The sequence below is a fragment of the Gorilla gorilla genome, chromosome 8 (assembly GCF_029281585.2).
Source record: "Gorilla gorilla gorilla isolate KB3781 chromosome 8, NHGRI_mGorGor1-v2.1_pri, whole genome shotgun sequence".
Lineage (NCBI taxonomy): Eukaryota > Metazoa > Chordata > Mammalia > Primates > Hominidae > Gorilla > Gorilla gorilla.
The window spans coordinates 24,025,792-24,053,041 of NC_073232.2; the positions used below are offsets into that span (position 1 = coordinate 24,025,792).

The window sequence follows — 27,250 nt, forward strand, 5'->3', positions numbered from 1 at the left end:
TAAAAATACAAAAATTAGTCAGGTGTGGTGGCTCAGGCCTGTAATCTGAGCGACTTCAGAGGCTGAGGCAAGAGAATCACTTGAACCCAGGAGGCAGAGTTTGCAGTGAACCGAGACCATGCCACTGCTGCACTCCAGCCTGGGTGACAGAGCAAGACAGTCTCAAAAATAAAATAAAATAAAATAAAAAATCAAGAATCATCTTTAAGGCATATACATGACATGCAACAGAGGAGCATGTACTGCAAATAATCCACTGCCATATCTCCTTGTTCAAATTTATTTTCAATGCTGGTCACAATCGCTAAATTTATTTCATGACCCAAAGTTTGGGAAAAATACTTTGTCTATGGGGCATTTCACTGAAGGCTCTTGTAAGCCATTTGGGCTTCTGTCAATTTTCTCCTTGGAGGATGTGACTGAACTAAGATGATATATTCCTTCAGAGGGCCCGCCAACCTCTGCTGCAGACACGTCTTGATAGGGTGCTTCCATCTGTCCCTGTTTGCAGTTATTTAGCAGGCGAGGAGGGGGAGGAAACGTGAGCTGGGAGGATGGAAGGGAGCAAGAGAAAAGAATGAATATGCTGGGAGCACTGGCTCACGCCTGTAATCCCAGCACTTTGGGAGGCTGAGGCAGGCAGATAGCTTGAGGTCAGGAGTTCAAGATTAGCCTGGCCAACATGGCGAAACCTTGTCTCTAATAAAAATACAAAAATTAGCCGGGCATGGTGGCCCACACCTGTAATCCCAGCTACTCAGGAGGCTGAGCCAGGAGAATTGCTTGAACCCGGGAGGTGGAGGCTGCAGTGAGCCGAGATCACATCACTGCACTCCAGCCTGGGTGACATAGCAAGACTCCCTCTCAAAAAAAGAAAAAAAAAAAAAAAAAAAGAATGAACAGTCACCATACCTGGACTCCTAATTCTTCACTAAGGTTGGTGAACAAATATTCATAGCCATAAGCTGCTTTGCAGTTCAGCCACACAACATGGTACAGGCTCCGAGTGATCCAGCTTTGACCCAGCTCTAAGACTCCACTTAAACACTCCTCCTAGACAGGATTTTAAAGAGACATTTAACAGGTGGAGAGCCGCACATAGCCTTTTCCTTCCCAACAGTCCCAGGTACTCACACCTACGGGGACAGTTACGATATGACCTGTCACCCTACAAACTTCCTACTAAAAACACGGGCACACCCAGATGATAACCCTGTTCCTCCAGGCAGACTTACCCAACTTGGAATTTGGTAAAATCTTGGATCACACAACATAGTATCTAAATATGCACTTTGGATGTCTTTGACTCTGAAAAGAAGAAAAAAATTGATGTTAGCCATCCAATGTGATATAAATTATGTGTAACTTTTTTTGTTTTTTGAGATGGAGTTTCGCTCTGTTGCCCAGGCTGAAGTTCAATGTCTGCTCACTGCCACCTCCTCCACCTCCCGGGTTCAAGAAATTCTCCTGCCTCAGCCTCCCAAGTATTTGGGATCACGGGTGTGCACCACCACACCTTGCTAATTTTTGTATTTTTTAGAAGAGACAGGGTTTCACCATGTTGACCAGTCTGGTCTCGAACTCCTGGCCTCAAATGATCCACCCACCTTGGCCTCCCAAACTGCTGGGATTACAGGCATGAGCCAACACACCTGTTTATGGCCAGAACAATAAAACTTTATTCAGTCATACACACAAGAACTGTACAACGGGCCAGGCACAGTGGCTCATGCCTGTAATCCCAGCAATTTGAGAGGCCAAGGCTGGCAGATCACCTGAGGTCAGGAGTTCAAGACCAGACTGGGCAACATGGCAAAACCCCATCTCTACTAAAACTACAAAATTAGCTGAGCGTGGTGGCGCACACTTGTTATCCCAGCTACTTGGGAGGCTGAGGCAGGAGAATCACTTGAACTCTGGAAGCAGAGGTTGCAGTAAGCCAAGATTGCATCACTGCCCTCCAGCCTGGGCGACAGAGCAATACTCCGTTTCACAAAACAAACAAACAAAAAACCACCTATACGACGCCCAGTACCTGCCCCCGGAGTGCAGAAGCTCCATTCTAGCAGCTTCTCCTTGCACCAATCTGAAGTCTCCTGTGTACAAGATAGTTCCATTATTGCCCTGAAATAAAAACCTGAAAAAGAAATATATCCCAGTGACTTCTGAGTCTCATATAAAATCCCAATAAAGCAAACACATGTGAGATGCATAGTAAATGCTTCCTGCAAACATATCCATTACAGTACAATGGTAATGGAATCCCACAGTAATTTGAACCACACCAGGCACTCAGCTGTTACCTCTTCCCTCGGGTAGAAAATAACAGAATGGAGATGCTACCCAGTTTGTAATAGATGTTCCTTGTGATATGTTAGCACTTTCAATTATATGTTGAGATCATTCTTGCTCATGGAGACAGAAATACAAGTGATGATAAAATACAAGGTCACTGGGGAAACAGCTGCTGAAGACTTTCATTTATTTATTTATTTATTTATTTATTTATTTATTTATTTTTATTTTGAGACAAGAGTCTTGCTCTGTCCCCCAGGCTGGAATGCAGTGGTGCAATCTTGGCTCACTGCAACCTCTGCCACCTGGGATCAAGCAATTCTCTGCCTCAGCCTCCCCAGTAGCTGGGACTACAGGGGTGTGCCACCAAGATAAGTGAAAACAGATGGCCACAAAAAATGTGTGCCTGACTGTTCACAGCAGCATTCTTTTTTTTTTTTTTTTTTTTGGGAGACACAGTCTGGCTCTGTCGCCTACTCTGGAGTGCAGTGGTGTGATCAAGATTCCTGGGTTCAAGCCATTCTCCTACCTCAGCCTCCCAAATAGCTGGGACTACAGGCGGGCACTGCCATGCCCAGCTAGCACAGCAGCATTCTTCATACTAGCCAAAAGGTGGAACCAGTTCAAATGTCTATCAACTGATGCATGAATCAGGAAAATGTGGTCTAGCCATACAATGAAATATTATTTGGCCATAAAAAGAACTGACACATGCTACAACATGGATGACCCTTGAAAACATCCTCAGTGAAAGAAGCCAGATAAGAAATGAACACATGTTGTATGATTCCACTCATATGAAATATCCGGAATAGGTGAACCCATGGAGACAGGGAGTCCAATACAGTAGTGGTTGCCAGGGGGTTGGGGAAGGAGAGAATAGGGAGGGATTGCAATCGGTAAAGGCTTTTTCCCTTGGGGTGCTGAAAATATTCTGAAATTGATTGTGGTGATGGATACACAAGTCTGTGACTTGATTTCTATCTCGATAAAGCTATTTAATTTTTTTTTTTTTTGAGATGGAGTTTCACTCTGTTGCCCAGGCTGGAGTGCAATGGCGTGATCTTGGCTCACTGCAACCTCTGCCTCCTGGGTTCAAGCAATTCTCCTGCCTCAGCCTCCCCAGTAGCTGGGATTACAGGTGCCTGCCATCATGCCTGGCTAATTTTTTCTATTTTTAGTAGAGATGGGGTTTCACCATGTTCGCCAGGCTAGTCTTGAACTCTTGACCTCAAGTGATACATCTGCCTCGGCCTCCCAAAGTGCTGGGATTACAGGTGAGAGCCACCATGCCTGGCCACTATTTAACAATTTTTAAAGCCTCAGCCAGGTGCAGTGGCTCACACCTGTAATTCCAGCACTTTGGGAGGCTGAGGTGAGTGAATCCCTTGAGGTCAGGAGTTTCAGACCAGTCTGGCCAACATGGCAAGACCCTGTGTCTACTAAAAATACAAAAATTAGCCGGGTGTGGTGGTGGGCACCTGTAATCCCAGCTACTCAGGAGGCTGAGGCAAGAGAATCACTTGAACCCAGGAGGTAGAGGTTGCAGTGAACCAAGATCGCCCTACTGCACTCCAGCCTGGGCGACAGAGTGAGGCTCAGTCTCAAAAAAAAAAAAAAAAAAATATTAAAGCCTGGATCAGGCCTGGTCCCGATACACACTGCACATCATACTGTTTGGCAAGGGCAAGACCTGCGGGCACTACTGCCTCTCCAGCCATCAGTAAGTTGGGAGAGCTCTGCACACACCAGGTCACTGCTCAGTGACAGTGACTCCTCACGGAAGTCTCCATTCATTCTGGAGGACCCTTTCAAATGGGTCTCCCCCTGGTTGGAGCTGGATAAACAATGCACAAAAGTCATGGCACACAGGAAGAAACATAAAAACTCAAAGTGGAGGCAAGACTGCTCAAAAGTCAGCCTGCTGTCGGCCCCCAGCTCAGGGAATGCCTTTCACCAATATCCCTGATGTGACAAGGCCACACATCATCACACTATTCCCCGGAAAAGCAGTTGGCAGAATCCAGGATGGCATTTACTAAGGTTCACCTATTTTTTTTTTTCCTTTTTAATTCTCCCTAAATTGGCTCTGTAGTCCCCCCTCAGGAAAATTTGATGGGAAGAATACTTCAACTTCAACTGTCTGATCTCCAAAGAAGAAACAACTGAAAAGGTCAGTTTCTGTTCAGATCACATTCAAACAACACAAGACACCCTCACAGTTAAACACCGCAAAGCATTGTGCTATAATCAAGCTACAAAACCAATATTAACCAAAATAGGAAAATACCTACCAGCTGTAAAGGTTAAAAAAACGGGGGCTGTATGTCTATAGTCCTACTTATTAAAACCATACATTCACAAAAGTACTACTTCAAAATTTAATGATGAAAAATAAATTTTTCCACTTGGCAGTGCCCCTTTTCTGAATAAGGGTTCAGAAAAAAAGTACAATATCCGTGAATTTGCTGCAAAAATATTAATCACCATTTTAAATTCTGAACATTATAAAACTCAGTAAATGTGACAATTACATCATGTAGTAATATCAACACCAGGGTTCCCATCATTAGCATGTAATAAGGAACAAATGTGACAAAAAATAAGCCATGCCCAATCCTTTACAACATGGGAAATAAATACATCACTGTTAAGGACTAAATGTTCGTGTCCCTCCCCAAAATCCCTATGTTGAAATCCTAACCCCCAAAGTGGTTTTATTAGGAGGCCTTTGGGAGGTGATTAGTTGTTGGGCATAGAAGCCTTGTGAGTGACATCAGTGCCTTTATAAAAGACGCCCAGGGGAGCTTGTTTGCCCCTTTACTATGGGAGGACACAGGGGAAAAGACAGCATCTAAGAACCAGGAAGTGGCCAAGCACAGTGACTCACGCCTGTCACCCCAGCACTTTGGGAGGCCAAGGCAGGCGGATCACTTGAGGTCAGGAGCTCAAGACGAGTCTGACCAACATGGTGAAACCCCCTCTCTACTAAAAATACAATAATGACCTGGGCTCATGGTGGCAGGCGCCTGTAATCCCAGCTACTAGAGAGGCTGAGGCAGGAGAATCGCTTGAACCCAGGAGGTGGAGGTTGCAGTGAGCCAAGATCAAACCACTGCATTCCAGCCTGGGTGATGGAGTGAGACTCCATCTCAAAAAAAAAAAAGAACCAGGAAGTGGGCCCTCACCAGACATGAAATCTGCTGGAGACTGGATCTTGGATTTCCAGTCTCTAGAACCCTAAGCTACAAGTGTCTATTGTATAAGCCACTCAGTCCATGGTAGTTTTGTGAGTCCAGCCCAAATGGACTTACACAATCACAAAGGGATTTTTTTGCCCCTAAAACCCCACTCAATTACTAGATTTTTATTTATGGTTAAATGAGCATTCAAACTCAAAAAAGAAAGATTGAGGGTATAGCTGAGGGGTGGAGCATCTGACTACAAAATCAAAGAGAAAGATAAACAATCATTTTAGCACTAATTTTAAAAAAATCAATATTTAATATTTAGTTACCTCTCCTGATGCTTCATCCACTAAAGATATCTGGGTAGGAGTCTCGATTTCAATAGATATCTATAAAAATAAAATAAGAGACCATGTATATAGCAGTTTTTCATGGCTTTATATGCCTTTGCTGTCTGAAACACAGAAACGGGGCAAAGAGAAGTTTCAGACTCTCTATATAAACAATTCCGATTACATTGTAATAAATATTTTAACAGTTAAAAAATTGTAAAGAAAATAATACCTGTCTTGAGGCAGATTTGGCAATACGGAGTAAATGCCTTGTAAATGCATATAAGCCTCTGACATAATTCTGTTTCCATGGATTCATTTTTCCTCCTTCATCTCCCCATCCCTACAACTCCCATTCCTCTCTCTCTCTCTGAATTTTGAGTCCTTGTAAAAACGTGGTCATGTGTCCTAACTTTTGTGCCTCAGAACACAGTCTGGATGGGTCTGTGACATGGATGCTTCATACACTGGTTCTTTTTTTTTTCTCAGATGGATTCTCGCTCTGTCACCCAGGCTGGAGCGCAGTGGTGTGGTATCGGCTCACTGCAACCACCGCCTCCTGGGTTCACGCGATTCTCCTGCCTCAGCCTCCCAAGGAGCTGGGATGACAGGCGCCCACTACTATGCAAGGCTGAGTTTTTTGTATTTTTAGTAGAGACAGGGTTTTGTCATGTTGGCCAGGCTGGTCTCCAACTCCTAACCTCAGGATCACCCGCCTCGGCTTTCCAAAGTGCTGGGATTACAGGTGTGAGCCACCACACCCAGCCTCATGCGCTGGTTCTAAGTGCTGCAGAACGCTCCCTGGTACATTTCCCCCTGCCATCAAAACAGAGACTAGCACACAAGAGGCATTCAGTAAGTATCTGATGAATAGATCAATGTGATTTTTCACCTTTTTAGTCCACTAATGTCCTAAAACTTACAGTGTCTAAGGTTTGGGTGTTAAAGTATTTTTGCATTTCTGGAATGAAACATCTTATTCATGATGTACTATTTAACACTGCTAGATTCAGTTACTGTCTTTATGAGGATTCTTACATTTTCATGTATGAAATGGCTTTTTCCCATTTATTATTTTTGAGATAGGGTCTCGCTCTGTCGCCCAGGCTGGGGCACAGTGGCACGATCTCAGCTTGCTGCAACCACTGCCTCCCAGGTTCAAGCAATTCTCCTGCCTCACCCTCCTGAGCAGCTGGGACTACAGGCACCCACCACCATGCCTGGCTAATGTTTTGTAGCAGAGATGGGGTTTCACCATATTGGTCAGACTGGTCTCGAACTCCTGACCTCAGGTGATCCCTCCACCTCAGCCTCTCAAAGTGCTGCGATTACAGGTGTGAGCCACTGAGCCCGTCCTCTTTTCTAATATATCTATTTAATGCTATCAATTTCCCTTCAAGGACAAATTTAGCTATGTTCCACACATTCTGACATGCCACATTTCCATTGCCCATCAGCTCCTTTATTTATTTATTTATTTTGAGACAGGCTCTCGCTGTGTTAGCCAGCCTGGAGTGCAGTGGCGCAATCACGGCTCACTATAGCCTCAAACTTCGGGGCTCAAGTGATTTTTCTGCCTCAGCCTTCTGAGTGGCTGGGACTACAGGCACACTCTACTATACCAGGCTAATTTTTAAGGTTTTTTTGTAGACATGGGGTTTTGCAGTATTGCCCAGGCTGATTTCGAACTGCTGGACTCACACAATTGTCCCACCTTGGCCTCCCGAAGTGCTAGGACTACACATGTGAGCCCCCAACCCTAGACATATCAGTTCTACATATTGTATGTTTGCTTTATCGTACAATTTCCTTTTTAACCAAAGGGTCAGTTATTGTATGCATTTAGTTTCCACGTGTATGGGAAGATTTTAGCTGTCCCTTTGTTTCTGATCTCCAACATCATTGCCTTCTTTTGTGACACAGTACATGGTTAGTTTTTGTAAATGTCATGAGCACCCCCCAAAATACTATTTTCTTCCTTGGGTTTAAAGTTCTGTTCATTAGTCCACATTTACACATTTTCTGCATCTTGTTTCCTGCCTCCTTCTTTCAGCATCTGGGAGGGGCATGTTAAGCTCTTCAGTGACAATTGTTGATTTCCTATTTCTTGCCCTGATTCTGCGGTGGCCTTGTTTGTACTATGTCAACTCACCTAAGCTGGAACTGTTTCCTAGAACCCCTTTCCATGTTGTTGCCCACAGTAAACATTCAGAAGGCAGATGTGAACTAGTAGGGATTTTTTAATGCTCTGAAGGGCGCCAGAAATGGTAACAGCTCGTGAACATTGTTGACCTTCTGGCTTAACTCAGAGTCTGGGGCAGGGCCGCAGCAACATCAGCTTCTGCTGGGTGCCTGTGTGCAGCTCCTCCGAGTCCTGGGGCAGGTGCATGTGCTTCAGAGCCAAAGCGGGAGACCAGCACTATTGAGGCCAGAGGAAGTGAGAGACAGAAATGGGTTTCGGTCTGTCCTGCTGGGCTCTAGTGGGCCACTCTGCCTTCCAGTTTGTCTCTGTTCCCCTCCACTTCTCTTCCAGCTTTCCTTCCTGACTGCTGGCCGGGCTGACCTGTAGTAACTTCAAGCTGAATGCCAGAGACAACAGGAACAACCCTGCTGTTGTGACCGCTCTGCAGAGGGAGGACAAATCCCCTTCCCAATCAAAGGTCAGATGCGGAGGTGGATGATATCATGCACACCAACACATGTGCACACACTATGTGTGCATACTCACACACGCATGCACATACACACACGCGAGCACACACACGACAGAGAATGAGAAGAAAACTTCAGTCTCATCACAGGACTTTCGGGGAGGGCAGTGCAGTCCCTGAGCTGGGGACAGAAGTGTTTCCTGTGGCTTAAGAGAGAGTAGGAGCAAGTAGCCCTGGTTTCCACTTCAGTGCGGGTTGGGCCTGGACATGCCTGGTTTGAACTTCGCCTTAGTGCTAAGGCAGGCATGGGCCTTTTTGTCAGCTTGCCCAAATGTGGGTAGGAGGGAGGCACTGGCTGTAAGCAGCTTAAGAGCAAACAGAAGCCCGGCACAGTGGCTCACACCTGTAATCCCAGCACTTGGGTGGCCGAGGCGGGAGGATCACCTGAGGGCAGGAGTACAAGACCAGCCTCGCCAACATGGCAAAACCCCATCTCTACTAAAACATGCAAAAATTAACCAGGTGTGGTGGTTCAGGCCTGTAATCCCAGCTACTAGGGAGGCGGAGGCAGGGAGAATTGCTTGAATCGGTTAGACGGAGGTTGCAGTGAGCTGAGATCACGCCTCTGTGCTCCAGCCTGTGACAGAGTGAGATTATCTCAAAAAAAAAAAAAAAAAAAAGTAAACAGACTCTTTGTGACACTGGGACAAACTGCTCTGCCAACTCCCACAATGATTTAAGAACTAATCCACGTAATGAACCCACATTCTGTTAAGTCATTGTGGTTCTCCTCAGATCAAGCACTGGGTGACAGGTTCTCGCAGTTTCTACTTCAGCTGGACGCTATTTTGTCAATGGCACATACGTCCATATGACCCATGGCTCCTTTTAACAGTGACACCCTCTTTAAACCTTGTCTTTCTTTGCCTTCTAGTCTACTTTCTGATATTAAAAACTGTCACTCTGACATTTTGGCCTTCTAATTGGTTAGTAATTTTTTCTTCTTCCCCCAAAATTTCAAATTTCAACCTGTATTTATCCTTCTGTTTTATCTATGTCTCTTATAGACTAATACTCATGAATTTGTCTAACCTTTTTGTTTGTTTATGAAGATGGAGTCTCGCTCTGTCACCCAGGCTGGAGTGCAGTGGCACGATCTCAGCTCACTGCAACCTCTGCCTCCCAGGTTCAAGCGATTCTCCTGCCTCAGCATCCCAAGGAGCTGGGATTACAGGGACCGCCACCACACCCAATTTTTTGCATTTTTAGTAGACACGGAGTTTCGCCCTGTTGGCCAGGCTGGTCTCTACCTGACCTCAGGTGAGCTGCCCACCTCGGGTCCCAAAGTGCTGGGATTACAAGCGTGAGCCACTGGGCCCAGCCAGATTTGTCTGATTTTTTTAACTTAAACTGAGAATTTGTCTTTTGACCAAAGGTACAATTAAATCCTTTCCTATATATAGTAAGATATAATTGGACTTTTTCTGCCTTCTTTGCATTTTCTATGCACCAGACTTTTTTCTCCCCTTGACTACCTCACATTGGACAGATGCATTTTATTCTGCCAGACCGAAAGTTACCCATTCTATCTGTATTCTTCTAGCTGTCATCCCTTCCTTATGACAGCCTGTAATTTATGTTTATTTTTCTTACTCTATCCCACAATTTAAATAAAAGGATTTAGCAATTATGTTAATGAACACTTTACACTCTATTAAATATATTAAAATGTGGCCAGGCATGGTGGCTCACACCTGTAATTCCAACACTTTGGGAGGCCAAGGTGGGTGGATCACCTGAAGCCAGGAGTTTGAGACCAGCCTGGCCAACATGGTGAAACCCCGTCCCTACTAAAAACACAAATATTAGCTGGGCATGGTGGCGGGATTCTGTAATCCCAGCTACTTGGGAGGCTGAGGCAGGAGAATTGTTTGAACCCAGGAGTCAGATGTTGCAGTGAGCTGAGTTTGAGCCACTGCACTCCGGCCTGGGCGACAGAGTGAGACTCTTCTTCAAAAAAAAAAAAAAAAAAGAAAAGAAAAGAAAAATATTAAAACGCATCTTAGCAAGAGGGTCAATGAGATTAAACAAACAAAACTAAAGACCTAGATAGATCCACTGCACTCCAGCCTGGGCAACAGAGTAAGACTCCATAACAAAAAAAAAATTAGCCGGGTGTGGTGGTACATGCCTGTAATCCCAGCTACTCAGGAGGCTGAGGCATGAGAATCGCTTGAGCCTGGGAGGTAGAGATTGCAGTGAGCCAAGATTGCACCACTGCACTCCAGTCTGGGCAACAGAGTGAGACCCTCTCTCGAAATCAATCAATCAATCAATCCCCCAGCAACCTCATAGCTCAGGAGGAATAAGTCTGAGGCGTATGTTTTACACTGGCTCCAGCAACTTCTCCAGTAGGAGTTAAGCTTCCATTACCTGCCACAGTATCCGACTGGATAACGTACTCTGTTGGGTTCCTCCCTGCCTTGCTGCTTCTTCCACCCCTTACCTATGGTTCTTTTCCTCCTGAATAACCCCCTTGTACTCCGAAGCCTTATCCCAGGGTTGGCCTCTAGGTTCCCCCACCTAAGACAACATAATCCCAATGCTGCCAGGAATCTCTGCAGAAACAGCCTAAATGTTGATGAGCGAGGAAGGCAGTACTAACCTTTAAGATTTAAGAAGTCCCCTTCTTTGAGTTGTTTGACATCAGTGAGTCTTGAGTGCTTTGAGATCAACTAGATAACAGATCATTTTTATTTTAACTACTTCTTCACTGATAAGTTTGTTTTGGCATCATTTCCAAGTTCTGACCTTTAAATAGATTTTTGTCTTTTTTGGTTTTTGTTTTTTTTGAGACAGGGTCTCACTCTGTCACCCAGACTGGAGTGCAGTGGCACTTTCATGGCTCACTGCAGCCTAAACCTCCTGGGCTCAAGCAATCCTCCTGAAGAGGAAATTAATGAATTTTACAATATGTAAAGCCAGAAAATTAACTTTCCCCTCTGGGCTTAGTATAATGTAGCACCCCCATAGTCTAAGTTAGAGAAGAATACTAACTGCCTGTTTTTCCTTCTGTGCTCAGAGAGACTTACCTGTTCTCACTACTTTCACATTCCTTGAGGCTCAGTGAGTTCCTGCTTCACCTCCCTAGGGCAGCTGCAAAGTTACAAAGTTGATAAAGAAACATGGTTTCCCAGGGCTGTAGAACATGTAGTATAGATAAATGTAAAAGACTGATCAACTGTCTTTGTTCTCGCTTCTGTAAGTACGCTTCCTGCATCACATAGCTCCCAGCCACTGACTGCTTAAAACGTGGCTTTTTTCTTTGTCTGGTGCTCAGACTTTCTGGACCCTAGTCCTACTGAGCCAGTGATCACCTTAATAATAAAGGGCTCTCCTGAACTCTGTTCAGTCTCTCCCGTCTTTGATTGTCCCGCTACACTCCCACCTCAGCCTCCCAAGGAGCTGGGACTACAGGCACATGCCACCATGCCTGGCTAAATTTTTTTGTATTTTTTGTAGATATGGGTTTCTGCTATGAACTCAAGTGATCCACTCACCCTGGCCTCCCAAAGTGCTGGGATTACAGGCATGAGACACCGCACCCCACCCAAACTGATTATTTTATTGCAGTAAAGACAACCTTGATTTTAGTGCCACCCATGATAGGCTGGCTTTTGCTAACAGGATTATAACATCCTCAGTAGAAAAATTTTGTGAACCTGAGATCAAAGTCCAGTTTTTACAAGATCAAATATTGAGATTAATGATGTGCAAGAAATGTCAGGGCCAGAAGGGACCTGTAGAAAGAAATCTCTTTTCTGACCTATTTAAAACAACTATCAAATTTTTATTGGCAGCACCGGGTAAGTAATAGTAGCTCCACTAATCAGTTACATTCATTCGTCCATTTATTTATTTTATTTATTTTTTTTGAGATGGGGTTTCACTCTTGTCACCCAGGCTGGAGTTCAATGGCACAATCTTGGCTCACTGGAACCTCTGCCTCCCAGGTTCAAGCCATTCTTCTGCCTCAGCCTCTGGGGTAGCTGGGATTACAGGTGTGTACCACCAAACCCAGCTAATTTTGTATTTTTAGTAGAGATGGGGTTTCACCATGTTGGCCAGGCTGGTCTCAAACTCCTAACCTCAGTTGAACCACCTGCCTTGGCCTCCCAAAATGCTGGGATTACAGGTGTGAGCCACCATGCCCAGCCTACTTAGTTAAATTTAGAGCACTAGCAATAGATAGTCTTAGAACAAGCAGAAGGTAGTTTCGTTCTTTCTCAAGTGGCAGAAGCAGACATGGGTTGTCAAAAGCAAAAGGAGGGTTTCATTAGTCCATTTTCACACTGCTAATAAGGATTTAATGGACTCAGTTTCATATGGCTGGGGAGGCCTCACAATCATGGTGGAAGGCAAAAGGCACATCTTACATGGCAGCAGACAAGACAGAATGAGAGCCAAGCAAAAGTGGAAGCCCTTTATAAAACCATCAGATCTTGTGCGACTTATTCACTACCATGAGAACAGTATGGGGGAAACCGCCCCCATGATTCAGTTATCTCCCACCGGGTCCCTCCCACAACACATCGGAATTATGGGAGCTACAGTTCAAGATGAGATTTGGGTGGGGACAAAGCCAAATCATATCAAGGGTAAAGGAAAGAATTAACAGGGTAGAGCTGAGATTGCTGTCTTTAGAAAGGCAGGCTGGCAGGGCTGGCCCTCCACTGGCACTGGGCAACTGAGATCTCAGGGGTGTTCTCACCATTCCTGATAAGAGTGGCTCACACTGCTTAACACATGTGTACAAACAATCTGATTTATGTCACTCTCCTGAGAGCCTGAAATTTTGGTACATGCTAGGCAGCGGGTACCTATGTAACCAGCCCCAAATAAAAACCCTGGCCACTGAGTCTCTAACAAGCTTTCTTGGTGGACACCATTTCATGTGTTGTCACAACTTGGTTCAGGAGGAACTGAGCATGGCCTGTGTGATTCCACTGGGACAGGACTCTTGGAACCTTGAGCGTTGTTTCCTCTGGAGCTCACGCTATGCTCCTTCTCCTTTTGCTCATTTGCTTTGGATCTTTTCACTGTAATACATCATAGCCACAAGTCCAGTGAGCCCTCCTCTTAAACCATCAAATCTGGGGCTCATGTTGGGGACCCCAGATGTGCAGAGCATAATGAGTTGTTCACTAGAGTGCATCAAAGTACAATCATAAGCAAGATTAGTATCAGAGCAAAGGAAAGCTGAGGTCAGCTAGGGCTCACAGGCAGAAGCAATCTGCCACTAGCAGGCCTTGGCTCAATGCAAGGGACTCAGGTCAACTCTCCTCTGCTCTCTGCAGATCTCCTACAGCAAATGGATGTCTGGTGGAAGGGGAAGATGGTGTATATTTTTTATGTTTAGCTTTATTCATTTATTTTTTTTGAGACAGAGTCTCACTGTGTCACCCAGGCTTGAGTGCAGTGGCACAATCTCTGCTCACTGCAAACTCCACCTCCTGGATTCAAGTGATTTCATGCCTTAGCCTCCTGAGTAGCTGGAACTACAGGCAGGCACCACCACGCCTGGCTAATTTTTGTATTTTTAGTAGAGACAGGGTTGCTCCATGTTGGCCAGGCTGGTCATGAACTCCTGACCTCAAATGATCCACCCGCCTCAGCCTCCCAAAGTGTGGAGATTACAGGCATGAGCCAACATGCCCGACGATGTATATTTTTTTTAAATCAGGAAACATGAGTTTAAGACTCAATCCCTTGGGGACCATGTGCGGTGGCTCATGCCTATAATCCCAGCATTTTGGGAGGCCAAGGAGGGAGGATTGCTTGAAGACAGGAGTTTGAGGCCAGGTGTTCAAGGCCAGCCTGGGCAACATAGTGAGACTCTCTCTACAAAAAATATAAAAATTAACTGGGCATGGTGGTGTACACCTGTAGTCCTAACTACTCAGAAGGCTGAGGCAGGAGGATCCCCTGAGACAAGGAGTTGGAGGCTGCAGTGAACTATGACTGCCCTACCACACTCCAGCCTGGGTGGCAGAAAAAGACCCTGTGTCTTAAAAAAGGAAAAAAAATAAGACTCAGCCCCTTGAAGTGCTGCTGCTGTGTCAGCTCCTAAAAGTCCCCAATAAGCTCTTATCTATCAAGGCTTAGTGCAGTTTTTTAATCTGGTATCTTTTCCAGCATCTGCAACGTGGCTTCCCACTGGTCCCAGGGTACCCAGTCCAGTGCAAATAATTGGCTGGGTCCTTGATTGCAGAAGGACTGCCAATAAGAAAGTTCTGAACAGTTTTTTGTCCATGATATCAGTTCCTCAGCCTTGCAAATCTAGACAACACCTGTGTACATGGAAAGTGGAAAGTTCAGGGCCAATTTCACCTTTCTAGCTATTGGCACCCCTGTTCTCAGAGGCCGCATCCATATTACATGCAATATATAAAAATGTCCCAAGTCTACTCTCTCAAAAGAATTTTTTTTTTTTTTTGAGAGCCTCGCTCTGTTGCCCAGGCTGGAGTACAGTGGCACAATCTTGGCCACTGCAACCTCTGCCTCCCAGGGTCAAGCGATTCTCCTGCCTCAGCCTCCCGAGTAGCTGGGATTACAGGTGTATGCCACTAAGCTGAGCTAATTTTTGTATTTTTAGTAGAGGTGGAGTTTCACCATGTTGGCCAGGCTGGTCCCAAACTCCTGACCTCAAGTGATCCATCTGCCTCGGCCTCCCAAAGTGCTGGGATTACAGGCGTGAGACACCGCGCCCGGCAAAAGTCTGTTTTCTTATACCTTCCACCAGATTAGGAGCTCACTGAGGTAAAAACCTACCATGTCTTTGTACCCCTTAGTACTCTATTTCTAGTGTGGATGGGTAAATAAGCAAATGAATAGGTCATCCATTCTACTCATTACTAACAAAAGACAATTCTGTTATTAAAACTTTAATAGAGCCCTATTAAAGGGAAGATGAATTTATTACCAGAAAGAACTGGAAAAAATTAGATACTTTTTTTTTTTTCATTTGGAAGTGACACATGCTCAAAAGAACATTCAGGCTGGGTGCGGTGGCTCACGCCTCTAATCCCAGCACTTTGGGAGGCCGAGGCAGGCGGATCACCTGAGGTCAGGAATTTGAGACCAGACTAGGCAACACCGTTAAACCTCATGTGATTATTAGTACTAAGTGTCAACTTGACTGGATTGAAGGATGCAAAGTATTGTTCCTGGCTGTGTCTGTGAGGGTGTTGACGAAGGAGATTAACAGGGAAGTCAGTGAACTGGGAAAGGCAGGCCCACCCTCAATCTGGGTGAGCACCATCTAATCGGCTGCCAGCGTGGCTAGAATATAAACAGGCAGAAAAATGTGAAAAGGCTGGACTAGCCTAGCCTCCCAGACTCCATCTTTCTCCCGTGCTGGATGCTTCCTGCCCTTGAACATCAGACTCCAAGTTCTTCAGTTCTGGGACTCTGACTGGCTTCCTTGCTCCTCAGCCTGCAGATGGCCGATTGTGAGACCTCACGTTGTCATATGTAAGTCAATTCTCCTTAATAAACTCCCCTTTATACATACATCTATCCTATTAGTTCTGTCCCTCTAGAGAACCCTGACTAATACACCCCATCACTACTAAAAATACAAAAAAAAAAAATGAGCTATGCATCGTGGAGGGCGCCTGTAGTCCCAGCCACTCAGGAGAGAGACAAGAAAATCACTTGAACCCAGGAGGCAAAGGTTCCAGTAAACTGAGATCACACCACTGCACTCCAGCCTGGGCGACAGAGTGAGACTCAGCTTCAAAAAAAAAAAAAAAGAAAAACATCCCACAGGGAATTCTATAACTTGTTTTTCAAAGTGCTGCATGCATTAAGTTTCTCACTAGAGGTTTATTCTTGGCCAGGAGGTGATTTCCGAAATGCTTCTCAAAAGGCAACAAAATCAGAAAGTTCTTAAATTCAGAGAAGTGTGGTAATGAAATCTGGCCCCATATTTCTGCCTCCAGCAAAAAACAACTTCCTTAATTCTGACGCCTATCAATAAAGAAAAGTTTTTTGTTTTCTTTTTTTAGACAGTCTTACTTTGTAGCCCAGGCTGGAGGGCAGTGGTGCAATCTTGGCTCACTGCAACCTCCACCTCCCAGGTTCAAATGATTCTCATGCCTCAGCATCCCAAGAAGCTGGGATTACAGGTGCCCACCACCACAGTGGGCTAATTTTTTTTTTTTTAAGTAGAGATGGGGTTTCACCATGTTGGCCAGGCTGGTCTTGAACTCCTGACCTAAAGCGATCCACCCGCCTCGGCCTCCCAAAGTGCTAGAATTACAGGCCTGAACCGCTGTAGCCTAGCCAGTGAAAAGTATTTAACTCATGTAGCAGTTTTACTTATTGTGGATTTTATAACTAGTAGGAAAAATGACTGGAAATCCATGGTTCCCTAATTTTTAAGGCACATATTTGAATTTCTGGACTGACTGAATTGAGATAAAGGGTGACTGTAAAGGGCAAATCCTTTGATGACTTCACATCTAGGCATATCAGCAAGATCATTTCCTTTCTTATCATTATTTGCAATATATATAGTAAGAGAGTGCAAGGGAGGGATTGGATAGGCAGAGAAACAGAAAGAAGAAGAGAAGGAGGAGAGAGGAAGAAGAAAAAGGAGAAGAAAGAGGGGGAGGAGAAGAAAAAAGAAGAGGAAGAGAAGGCAGAGAGAAGAGGTGATGTCTTAGTCTATGCTGCTATAACAGGTTACCCAAGACCGGGTAATTTATAATGAACGGAAGTCTATTGGCTCACAGTTTTGAAGGCTGGGAAGTCCAGTATGAAGGCACCTGCAGTTTGGGCATTCTCATTGCAAGATGGTGCATTGAACGTGCGTCCTCCAGATGGGAAGAAGGCTTTGTCTTTGTCTTCATAGGGTGGAAGAGGAAAGGGCAAAAAGAGAGAGGGCAGGAAGGGGCTGAACTGACCCTTTTATAAGGGCATTAATCCCACACATGAAGGCAGAGCCCTCACCATCTAATAGTTTTCCCAAGGGTCCTATCTCGTAATATTACAAAGGCAATTAAATTTCAACATGAGTTTTGAAGGAGACAAATGTTCAAACTATAGCAGGTAGGGAGAAAGGAAGGAAGGAGGAGGAGGAGGGAAAAGAGACTGATGGGTTAGGAGGAACTTTAGCAAAAGAATCAGCTCTGCCAGGTGGAAAGGGAAACTACCAGGAGAGAAAGAGGTGGGGGAAGGAACCTCCTAGAGGAAAGGGCAGACTCCACCGTTTTTTTTTTCTTTTTTTTTTTTTTTTTTTTTTTTGAGACGGAGTCTCGCTCTGTCACCCAGGCTGGAGTGCAATGGCAAGATCTTGGCTCACTGCAACCTCCGCCTCCCAGGTTCAAGCAATTCTACTGGGTTCAAGAGATTCTCCTGCCTCAGCCTTCCGAGTAGCTGGGATTACAGGCTCCCACCACCATGCCCGGCTAATTTTTGTATTTTTAGTAGAGACGGGGTTTCGCCATGTTGCCCAGGCTGACCTTGAAATCCTCACCTCAGGTGATCTGCCCACCTCGGCCTCCCAGAGTACTGGGATTACAGGAGTAAGCCACTGCACCCAGCCGACTCTACCCTTTTTGAACATTATTAGAACTTCTTTGATGGGCAAGAAAGGATACTAAGGAACTCCTAAAGGAAATACAATGAAGAAGGAAGGATAAGGCCCTACTGGGATCTGAGGCCTTCACAGCAGGACCCAGATGATGATGAGAGAAGACTGTCCCTTTGCAGGGTGAGCTGAGGCTGGAAGTGGTCTATGGCCCAGCCACTTTGTTCTTGCAGGTGTGCTCTGTGATGGACTAATCAGTTATGGTCTTGGGAGCTCACGGTGGGTTCCACTGTGGCCTATGCCAAAACCAGAGAGTATCTTCAACAGCCCATAAAGAAGCATAAGACTGTATGGTAGACAGTTTTCATTTTTTCTTTTCTTTTTTTTTTTTTTTTTTGAGACGGGTCTTGCTCTTGTTGCCCAGGCTGGCATGCAGTGGCACGATCTCGGCTCACTGCAACCTTCACCTCCCAGGTTCAAGCGATTATCCTGCCTCAGCTTCCCGAGTAGCTGGGATTATAGACGCACACTACCATGGCTAGCTAATTTTTGTATTTTTAGTAGAGACGGGGTTTCACCTTGTTGGCCAGGCTGGTCTCAAACTCCTGACCTGAGGTGATCCACCCACCTCAGCCTCCCAAAGTGTTGGGATTATAGGCGTGAGCCACTGCGCTCAGCAAGGACTAAGTTTTTGAGATCTACTGCACAGCACAGTGACTACACATGTATATTTCAAAATTGCTAACAAAGTAGATTTTACCTGTGCACATCATTTTAAAAAGTTAAGTATATGAGGTGATGGATATGTTAATTCGCTTGACTTAATCTTTCCATAATGTATACTTGTATCAAAATATCACAGTGTACCTCACCAATTTATACAATTGTTACTTGCGAATTTAAAACAAAATTGAAAAAACTGAGAAGTAATCCAAATCACCATGGACATTCAATGCAATCATGGATGCAAAAGCTGGCTTTTAATAATTAAGCCTTGCACAATGGTGAAACATGCCATCTTTAGAGTCCACTTAGCAGACTGAAACCCTGTGTCTTACTCACTGCGAGATTCTGAGCAAGTTTCTTTAACGGTTTGTGTCTCATGTCATCAAAGAAGGGATAAGAATAGCACCTTTTCAAGGTGTTGTGTGAGAATTAACTGCTTGGTAGAGGGGAGCGTCTGGCACACAACAAACCATGAGCTATTTTTAAAAAACAAAACACAACCAAAAAACTCACAACCAATGAGTTTTTTCACTCCAAAGAAACCTCCAAAACACCAGAAATAACACATTAACATAAATCATTCATGGGGATATTCTACTCACAGAATGTAGAAAATGTTGACATTCTCACCCTTTCTCCAATGAGCCAAATTGCAGTAGTTACTCACAAATTTTAACGTCCTCTCTCCAAATTTCAAAAACTCTTCCAAATCCTGCCCTCCTGCACCTTCTCCTTTTCAATCTGATCTCTCCCACGTCCTCGTTATCTCCCTGCTTTTTCCAATACAAATGAAATCAGGCCTACAGAGTTTTTTCCAGTTCTCTTTCCCCATCACTACCACTAAAGCTCAGAGCTACTGGCCAAAATGGAAATTGTCAGCCAAGAAGTGCCAGAAGCTGTGACTACTTCAGCTCATATAATCTGTCCTCCTCTCTTGCTTCAGACTATTGTTATTGTTCCTCCTCTGGGATCCTGATGCCACATACACTAGGGTGTTTCATAATTGATATCATCCCAAATCTCTTGCAAGTTCTGTTTTGTCTCTTTTTTTAAAGTTTCCTTTGTGTTTCAGTGTGAATAATTTCCTCTGTCTTCAAGGCCACTGACTTTCTTCAGCTGTATCAAGTCTACTGATGAGCCTGTCAAAGGACTTCTTCATTTCTGTTATTTCTAGAAATCCCATTTGACTCTCTTCTGGTTTTTACCTTTCTAATGAAATTCCTCATGTGTTCATGAATGTTAGCCACCTTTTCCACTAAATCTGTTGATAAATTAATCCTATGTATTTTAAAGTCCCTGTTTGAGAGTTCCAACATCTGGGTCTTATCTGTGTCTGATTCTTTTGACTGCTTTGCCTCTTAACAATGGGTTATTTCTTGCTTTCTTGTGTGTCTGATAATTATTATTACTATTATTATTTGAGATGGAGTTTTGCTCTTATTGCCCAGGCTCGGGTGCAATGGCGCGATCTCAGCTCACTGCAACCTCCGTCTCCTGGGTTCAAGCAATTCTCCTGCTTCAGCCTCCCAAGTAGCTGGGATTACAGACACGTGCCCCAACACCCAGCTAATTTTTTTGTATTTTTAGTAGAGACGGGGTTTCATCATGTTGGCCAGCCTGGTCTCGAACTCCTGACCTCAGGTGATCCACCCCACCTCGGCCTCCCAAAGTGCTGGGATTACAGGCATGAGCCACCGTGCCCAGTGATAATTTTATAAAATCAAAAGCCAGTTATCATACATAAGAACAGTAGAGACTGAAGGTAATGTTTTACACCTGAATTTGAACACATCTCTCCTTTTTGACAGGCTGTTAGTGTGGGGAGTTGAGTTAGTCTAGACTGGGCTTGAGCTGGGTAGGGTTTTGTTGTTGCTGTGATGACCTTGAGCGCACCACCAGCTCTCAAATCCTCTGGTATAAAATCCTCTGCTATGTGTCTGGTGTGGGATGCAGTTGTTCCAGACTTTTTCTCAGCGGTCCTGCCCTACCCTTGGCGTTCAATGTTCCCTGTGACTCATAGAACAGCCTGTCTTCCTCCTGTTGCCCTCCCCAATGTAGACAGCTGTTGCTTGTTACTCAATGTATGTTAGCCTGTGGGTAACACAGGGAGTTCCTGAACATCTAGATAGTCTGAAGCATGAATTCTAGGTAGCGTCCCCGTGCCTGGGCTCTGTGAGTGGGGCTTTCTCAGCATGCCTGCTCCTTCTCTCTTGCAAACACATTTTTGCCTTCTATCTGTGGTTGCCTTGGTGGAAGATTCCTGCCCCTTCCTACAAGCAGCAGAACTCTGCTTGGTTTTGGTGTAGAATTGTTTCTCATCCCTTCCTCAGGGGTAAAGGGCTTATGCTTTTATCCTCCCTGCAGCAGCCACAGGGCTTCACCTGCACCCTGGTGGTGAGAGGGTTTCATGCCCCTCTTCCAGCAGTTTAAGGCTTCTGCTTACGATGAGAGCAGACCTGGTCAGGTGGCAGTCTAGTGCCAGTCCAATTGCCACAGCTAACTAACTGCCCTGTGGAGGTGTCTCTCTAGCCTCTTGCCTCACTCCTAATATTTCTCGTCAACCCCTAGTGAAGGCCCATGGAAAAGAGGCTGCATGGCTGGGCACGGTGGCTCATGCCTGGAATCCCAGCACTTTCAGAGGCCAAGGCGGGTGGATCACTTGAGGTCAGGAGTTCGAGACCAGCCTGGCCAACGTGGCGAAACCCCACCTCTACTAAAAATACAAAAATAGCTGGATGTGGTGGCAGACACCTGAAATCCTAGCTACTGGACAGGCTGAGGCAGGAGAATCACTTGAACCCAGGAGACAGAGGTTGCAATGAGCTGAAATCACGCCATTGCACTCAAGCCCGGGCAATAGAGCGAGACTCCATCTAAAAAAACAAAAAAAGACAAAAGAGGCTGTGAGTCAGTGGGAACTCCATCTAACACACCGTTCTCACTGTGTCTCCAACACTTTAAAATTTCGGCTGATTTGAGTCTTATCGCATGTACAGCAGATACCTCTTCCGCCTGGACATTGCGCCACCTGACCCTGTCTACTGGCCCCATCTCTCTGTAGTGGGAGTCTGTCCTCCTTGGAATTTGATTTCTAACTTGCCTTGCAAACACCGCTCACTGTTGAGTTCACGACAAGTCATGATGCTGCAGTTTCTCTGGTTTTTTTTTTTTTTTCTCTCATTGTTAGGATGGAGTGTGGGGTGCTGCTGCTTTTTTACATTCCAGGCAGGAGCAAATCCTTGCTGGGATTACTGCAAGTCCCACTCACTTGGGCCTATCACATACACTTGGTCCCCCTCCGATCCATTATCCACACTCTATCCAGAGGATAGAAGTCCAGTTTGATCATGGTGTACCTTGTTTGATCTTTTTGGTGACTTCCTTTCACTCTTAGGACAACCAACTAGACTTATACCTGCATACCTCTTATACCTTAATTTGTCCCAATACTCCACTTTGTTCTCTGAACAATAGCCTTTTTTGTTGCTGTTGTTTTGTTTTGCTTTGCTCTTTGAGATGGAGTTTCGCTCTTGTTGACCAGGCTGGAGTGCAGTGGTGTGATCTTGGCTCACCGCAACCTCTGCCTTCCAGGTTCAAGGGATTCTCCTGCCTCTGCCTCCCAAGTAGCTCATTACAGGCATGCACCACCATGTCCAGCTAGTTTTGTATTTTTAGTAGAGACGGGGTTTCCCGTGTTGGTCAGGCTGGTCTTGAACTCCCAACCTCAGGTGATCCTCCCACCTCGGCCTCCCAAAGTGCTGGGATTACAGGCGTGAGCCACCACGCCTGAAGATTTTTTTTTTTTTTTTTGAGACAAGATCTTACTCTGTTGCTCACGGTGGAGTGCAATGGTGCAATCACAGCTCACTGCAGCCTTGACCTCCTGGGCTCAAGTGATCCTCCCACCTCAGCCTCCCGAGTAGCTGGAACTACAAGTACATGACACCACACCTGGCTAATTTTTTTATGTAGTAGAAATGGGGTCTTGCTATGTTGCCCAGGCTGGTCTCAAACTCCTGGCCTTAAGTGATCCTCCTGCCTTGGCCTCCCAAAGTGCTGGTATTATGGTGTGAGCCATCACACCTGACCTAGCCATTAATTTGTCGTCTTTCTCTTCCCTCTCTCCCTGCTGGCTCTATGCCCTTTGACTGGTTCTTCTCTATTCATTCAGGCTTCAGATCCTCTCCCCTTTCCCAGGAGACTTGCCTTGACCCTGTCCCCACCTCCTCCCTCCTGCCAACAGTTCTCCATCCCCCTGGACTTGATAGCACCTTCCATCTCTCTCTACTTGAATGATTGTTTCTGTAATGTCTCTCTCCCAGCCAGTCTCTCAGCTGCAAGAGGGCAGGGACTGTGTTTGTTTCTCCACGTGCCCCTAGTGTCTAGTGAAGCACTGAGCCTCTGACTCAATAAACACGTTTGCTGCTGTTGTGAGGTTCCGTGCAGAGCAACCCTCTGCTGGGCCAAGGAGAGCTAAGAGTTACTAAAGAGGTCTTCGTTTCTGATGACAGTTTAAAGGACTGGTTCCACCAGCCTTACCTTGAGTTGAACTGTGTGCCCCAGTGCCATCCTGCTGCCACTTGTCACATCCTAGAAGTTAGATATTGGAAATTAGTCTCCACACCGAGTCTCAGGCAGGCTTTGACAGGTAGAAGTGCCATTGGTGAAAAATGTTTTACACTGCTAGAAGTAGCCAAAGAAAAGAAGCGAACCCACCCCAAGTTTCAATGACATTAGGAACAGGAAAAGATTCTGGGATGTTGATTTCGAACAATTACTAACCACCTCTTTTATGTTTACAGCTCTAACGTACCATCTAAGGCTGTTCTTTCTTGTGACTTAACATGTTTTGTTGGATCTGAAGACATAGCAAAGGACATGGAAGGTGAAATTATTTTTAGTCTCAAGTATTGTATTGAAATATATGTTTGATGGCTTTAAATTTTTTTTTTTCTTTTGAGACGGAGTCTCGCCCTGTCACCCAGGCTGGAGTGCAATGGCACAATCTCAGCTCATTGCAACCTCCGCCTCCCAGGTTCAAACGATTCTCTTGCCTCAGCCTCCTGAGTAGCTGGGATTACAGGTGCCGGCCACCATACCTGGCTATTTTTTGTATTTTTAGTAGAGATGGGGTTTCACCATGTTGGCCAGGCTGGCCTCGAACTCCTGACCTCATGATCTGCCTGCCTCGGCCTCCCAAAGTGCTGGGATTATAGGCATGAGCCACCATGACTGGCCAGCTTTTAAATTTTTTTTTTTAATTTTTATGGGTACATAGTCGGTGTATATATTTACGTTCAATGATTTTTGACCAATGTCAACTAGTAGTTACTGCAATGAGTAAAAAATTAGTTGAAGTTGTATTTAGTGTAAAAGGAGAGATGTTGGTCTTGTTTAAAATGAGAGAACTGCTGTATACTGATAGGTCTCAAAGAAATAAAAAATGCAGGACACCTAGTGTAAGAGTTAAAGAAAGAGGAAAGACACACAAAATGCAGCTTAACAAAGACAGGTTTTCTTTAGATAAAACCTGAGAGGGGCTCCTGGCAGACTTCTGTCAGGAGCACTTTCTCTTACAGATGAAGAGTATATATTGGTTTTAGGGTGAGGGGCTTATTACAAGCTTGGAATGTTTCCGTGTGAGCGAGAAGTTTTATGGTAGGGTTGGAATGTCTCTGGGAGGAGGGGAGGCTTTCTTGGGGCAGACATCTTTCTGGCAGCCGGAAGCAGGGTTATCTCGAGGCCGTCATCTTCCTGGCCAGAGAGGGGTTATCTTGGGGCTAACATATCTCTGGTCAGGGAGGAGTTTGGAACGTTTCTGGTTGGAGATGTTATCTATGGTTTATGGTTATGGTGACCTTAGCCATTAGGCTGATGCCTTTTGGATTTAGGTGGTTTTTGATTAAGGTAAACTTTAGAATGAGGGGCTTGTCCAAGACGGCAATGCTCCTGTTTCATCACCTAGAACATAAGGCCTTGAAAGTAACCGTACTTCAGGGTGTCAGCTCTTAAAGAAATGATGTCTTGAAGTGAATCTTTAGTTGCTGTTGGTGTTGTTATTGAATGCAATCTTGTTTATTTTCAGCCTGGAAAGATGGAACCAGTGGAAATGCTAATATTTACCAGCTTCCAGGGGGTCACTTTTATCTTCTGGATCCTGCCAACGAGAAATTAATCAAGAACTACATAATCAAGTGTCTAGAAGTATCATCGATGTCCAATTTTTAGATATTTTCCCTTTCACTTTTAAAATAATCAAAGTAATATCATACTCTTTTCAGTTATTCAGATGTAGCTCAGTTTTATTCAGATTGGAAATTACACATTTTCTACTGTCAGGGAGATTCGTTACATAAATATATTTACGTATCTGGGGACAAAGGTCAAGCCAGTAAAGAATACTTCTGGCAGCACTTTGGGAGGCCAAGGCGGGCGGATCACGAGGTCAGGAGATCGAGACCATCCTGGCTAACACTGTGAAACCCCATCTCTACTAAAAATACACAAAATTAGCCGGGCGTGGTGGCGGGCACCTGTAGTCCCAGCTACTCGGGAGGCTGAGGCAGGAGAATGGTGTGAACCTCGGAGGTGGAGCTTGCAGTGAACTGAGATCGCTCCACTGCACTCCAGCCTGGGTGACAGATCCAGACTCTGTCTCAAAAAAAAAAAAAAAAAATACTTCTGGCAGAGTCTTTTATCTTCCTATTAAAATCTCACTTGATTCTCCTTTATGGGAAGTTTGTTGACAAAATTCATGGTTAGTAAATTATCCATTTTTTCCTTCAGTTAGTTTAATGGTGAAGATGATTAACAGGGGAAATGCTTGAAGTAAATGATTGTTTCAATGACATACCGTGTCTCAAAGCTTGATCTCATTTTTTCAAATGTAGAATAGCCCCACATAGTAAGAAAATGTAACCTACTGCTTTGTTAAAAGAAGAAAGCCCAAAATAATTATTGTCACCTGTGCAGGCAAGTCCTCAGAATGCCTATACCCCACCCCTCTAAGGAGTTTCTTCTACACCACTTACTGGGGGGCTCTGCCACTCTGGCATGTCTGGCTGGGACCTGGATCATCCCCTCAGTGGACAACCAATCTAGAGTCTGGCCTGTGACAAAGGGAGTGGCCAAGCACAAATCTCACACCTAAGAGGCTGCCTCAGCCTCACTCAGCAATAACTTGAACCTGACTCAGGGAGAAAGCACAACAGCTGGAAGTAAACAGGAACCAAGAGAAAAAGAAAAGCAGAAACAGGAGCCAGGCGCAGTGGCTCAACACCTGTAACTCCAGCATTTTGGGAGGCTGAGTAGCAGGATCATTTCAGGTCAGGAGTTTGGGAGACCCCTGTCTCTACAAAAGATTTTAAAAATCAACCAGGCATGGTGGCGTGCACCTGTAGTCTCAGCTACTTGGAAGGCTGAGGCTGAAAGATCGCTTGAGCCCAGGAGGTCAAGGCTGCAGTAAGCTAGGATCATGTCATTGCATTCCACCCTGAGTGACAGAGTGAGACCCTATCTCAAAAATAAAAAGTACATAAGGTCTTAGTAAATAAGATTAAGGAAAATGCATACAGGTGGTATTTTCCTAAATTTATCACTCTTTTTAAACAAAGTACAAAAAATATAAAATTAACTATTTGGGGGAGGCACTTTGAGTTTAGGCTACAAATAGTCTTAAGCAAATTATGTTGTAGTATGTGTTGTACTTTATCCTTTAATTTGATACTATTTCCAGGGTTCCGTTACTGAAAGATTGGTATAAAAGCAATTGGGAGGCCGGGCGTGGTGGCTCACGCCTGTAATCCCAGCATTTTGGGAGGTTGAGACGGGCGGATCAGCTGAAGTCAGGAGTTCAAGACCAGCCTGGCCAACATGGCGAAACCCCATCTCTACTAAAAATACAAAAAAATTAGCCAGGCATGGTGGCGGGCGCCTGTAATCCCAGCTACTAGGGAAGCTGAGGCAAGAGAATCACTTGAACCCGGGAGGTGGAGGTTGCAGTGAGCCAAGACCATGCCACTGCACTCCAGTCTTGGTGACAGAATGAGACTCTGTCTCAAAAATAATAATAATAATTAGGATTCGTGATTATTAATTTGAAAAATGTTTAGTCAATATAGTCTGCAAACTGAGGTTTCATGATGGAACAAATGCAAGGCTTTGGGGGTAAGCTTTTTCCCCTGCATCTCTACCTGGTGGAGGTAAAGTCCACATGGGAACAACTTTTAGGAGTTTTCAAGCCCTCAACTGTAAGACACCAAGTCTATCATTGATGATGTCTTCTCTTTGAAGGAATTAGGCCTTGGTATCATCGTGGAAGACGTCTATCATTAGGCGAAATCTAGAAAGATGAGAATTATCCTGATTGCCAAAATTTTCCCGATGAGAAATCAATCTCGATTTTTAAAACTAAACTTTTTGAGGTAACTGCAGATTCCCTTTTATTTGTAAGAAGTAATACAG

The 27,250-nt window shown here is 44.9% G+C and overlaps 1 protein-coding gene across 1 annotated transcript; it reads right to left on the reverse strand.

Moving 5' to 3' along the window:
- Nucleotides 1-259: 259 nt before the first annotated feature.
- Nucleotides 260-27,117, reverse strand: LOC101130799 (protein artemis). The gene is made up of 7 exons (XM_055353782.2): nt 26,980-27,117; nt 23,327-23,377; nt 5,813-5,872; nt 2,036-2,137; nt 1,236-1,308; nt 913-1,053; nt 260-546 (listed from the first exon to the last, which is right to left on the reverse strand). Exons 3-7 carry the CDS (start codon nt 5,827-5,829, stop codon nt 316-318), a joined length of 564 nt encoding a protein of 187 aa, XP_055209757.1. The 5' UTR covers nt 5,830-5,872; nt 23,327-23,377; nt 26,980-27,117; the 3' UTR covers nt 260-315.
- Nucleotides 27,118-27,250: the final 133 nt, after the last annotated feature.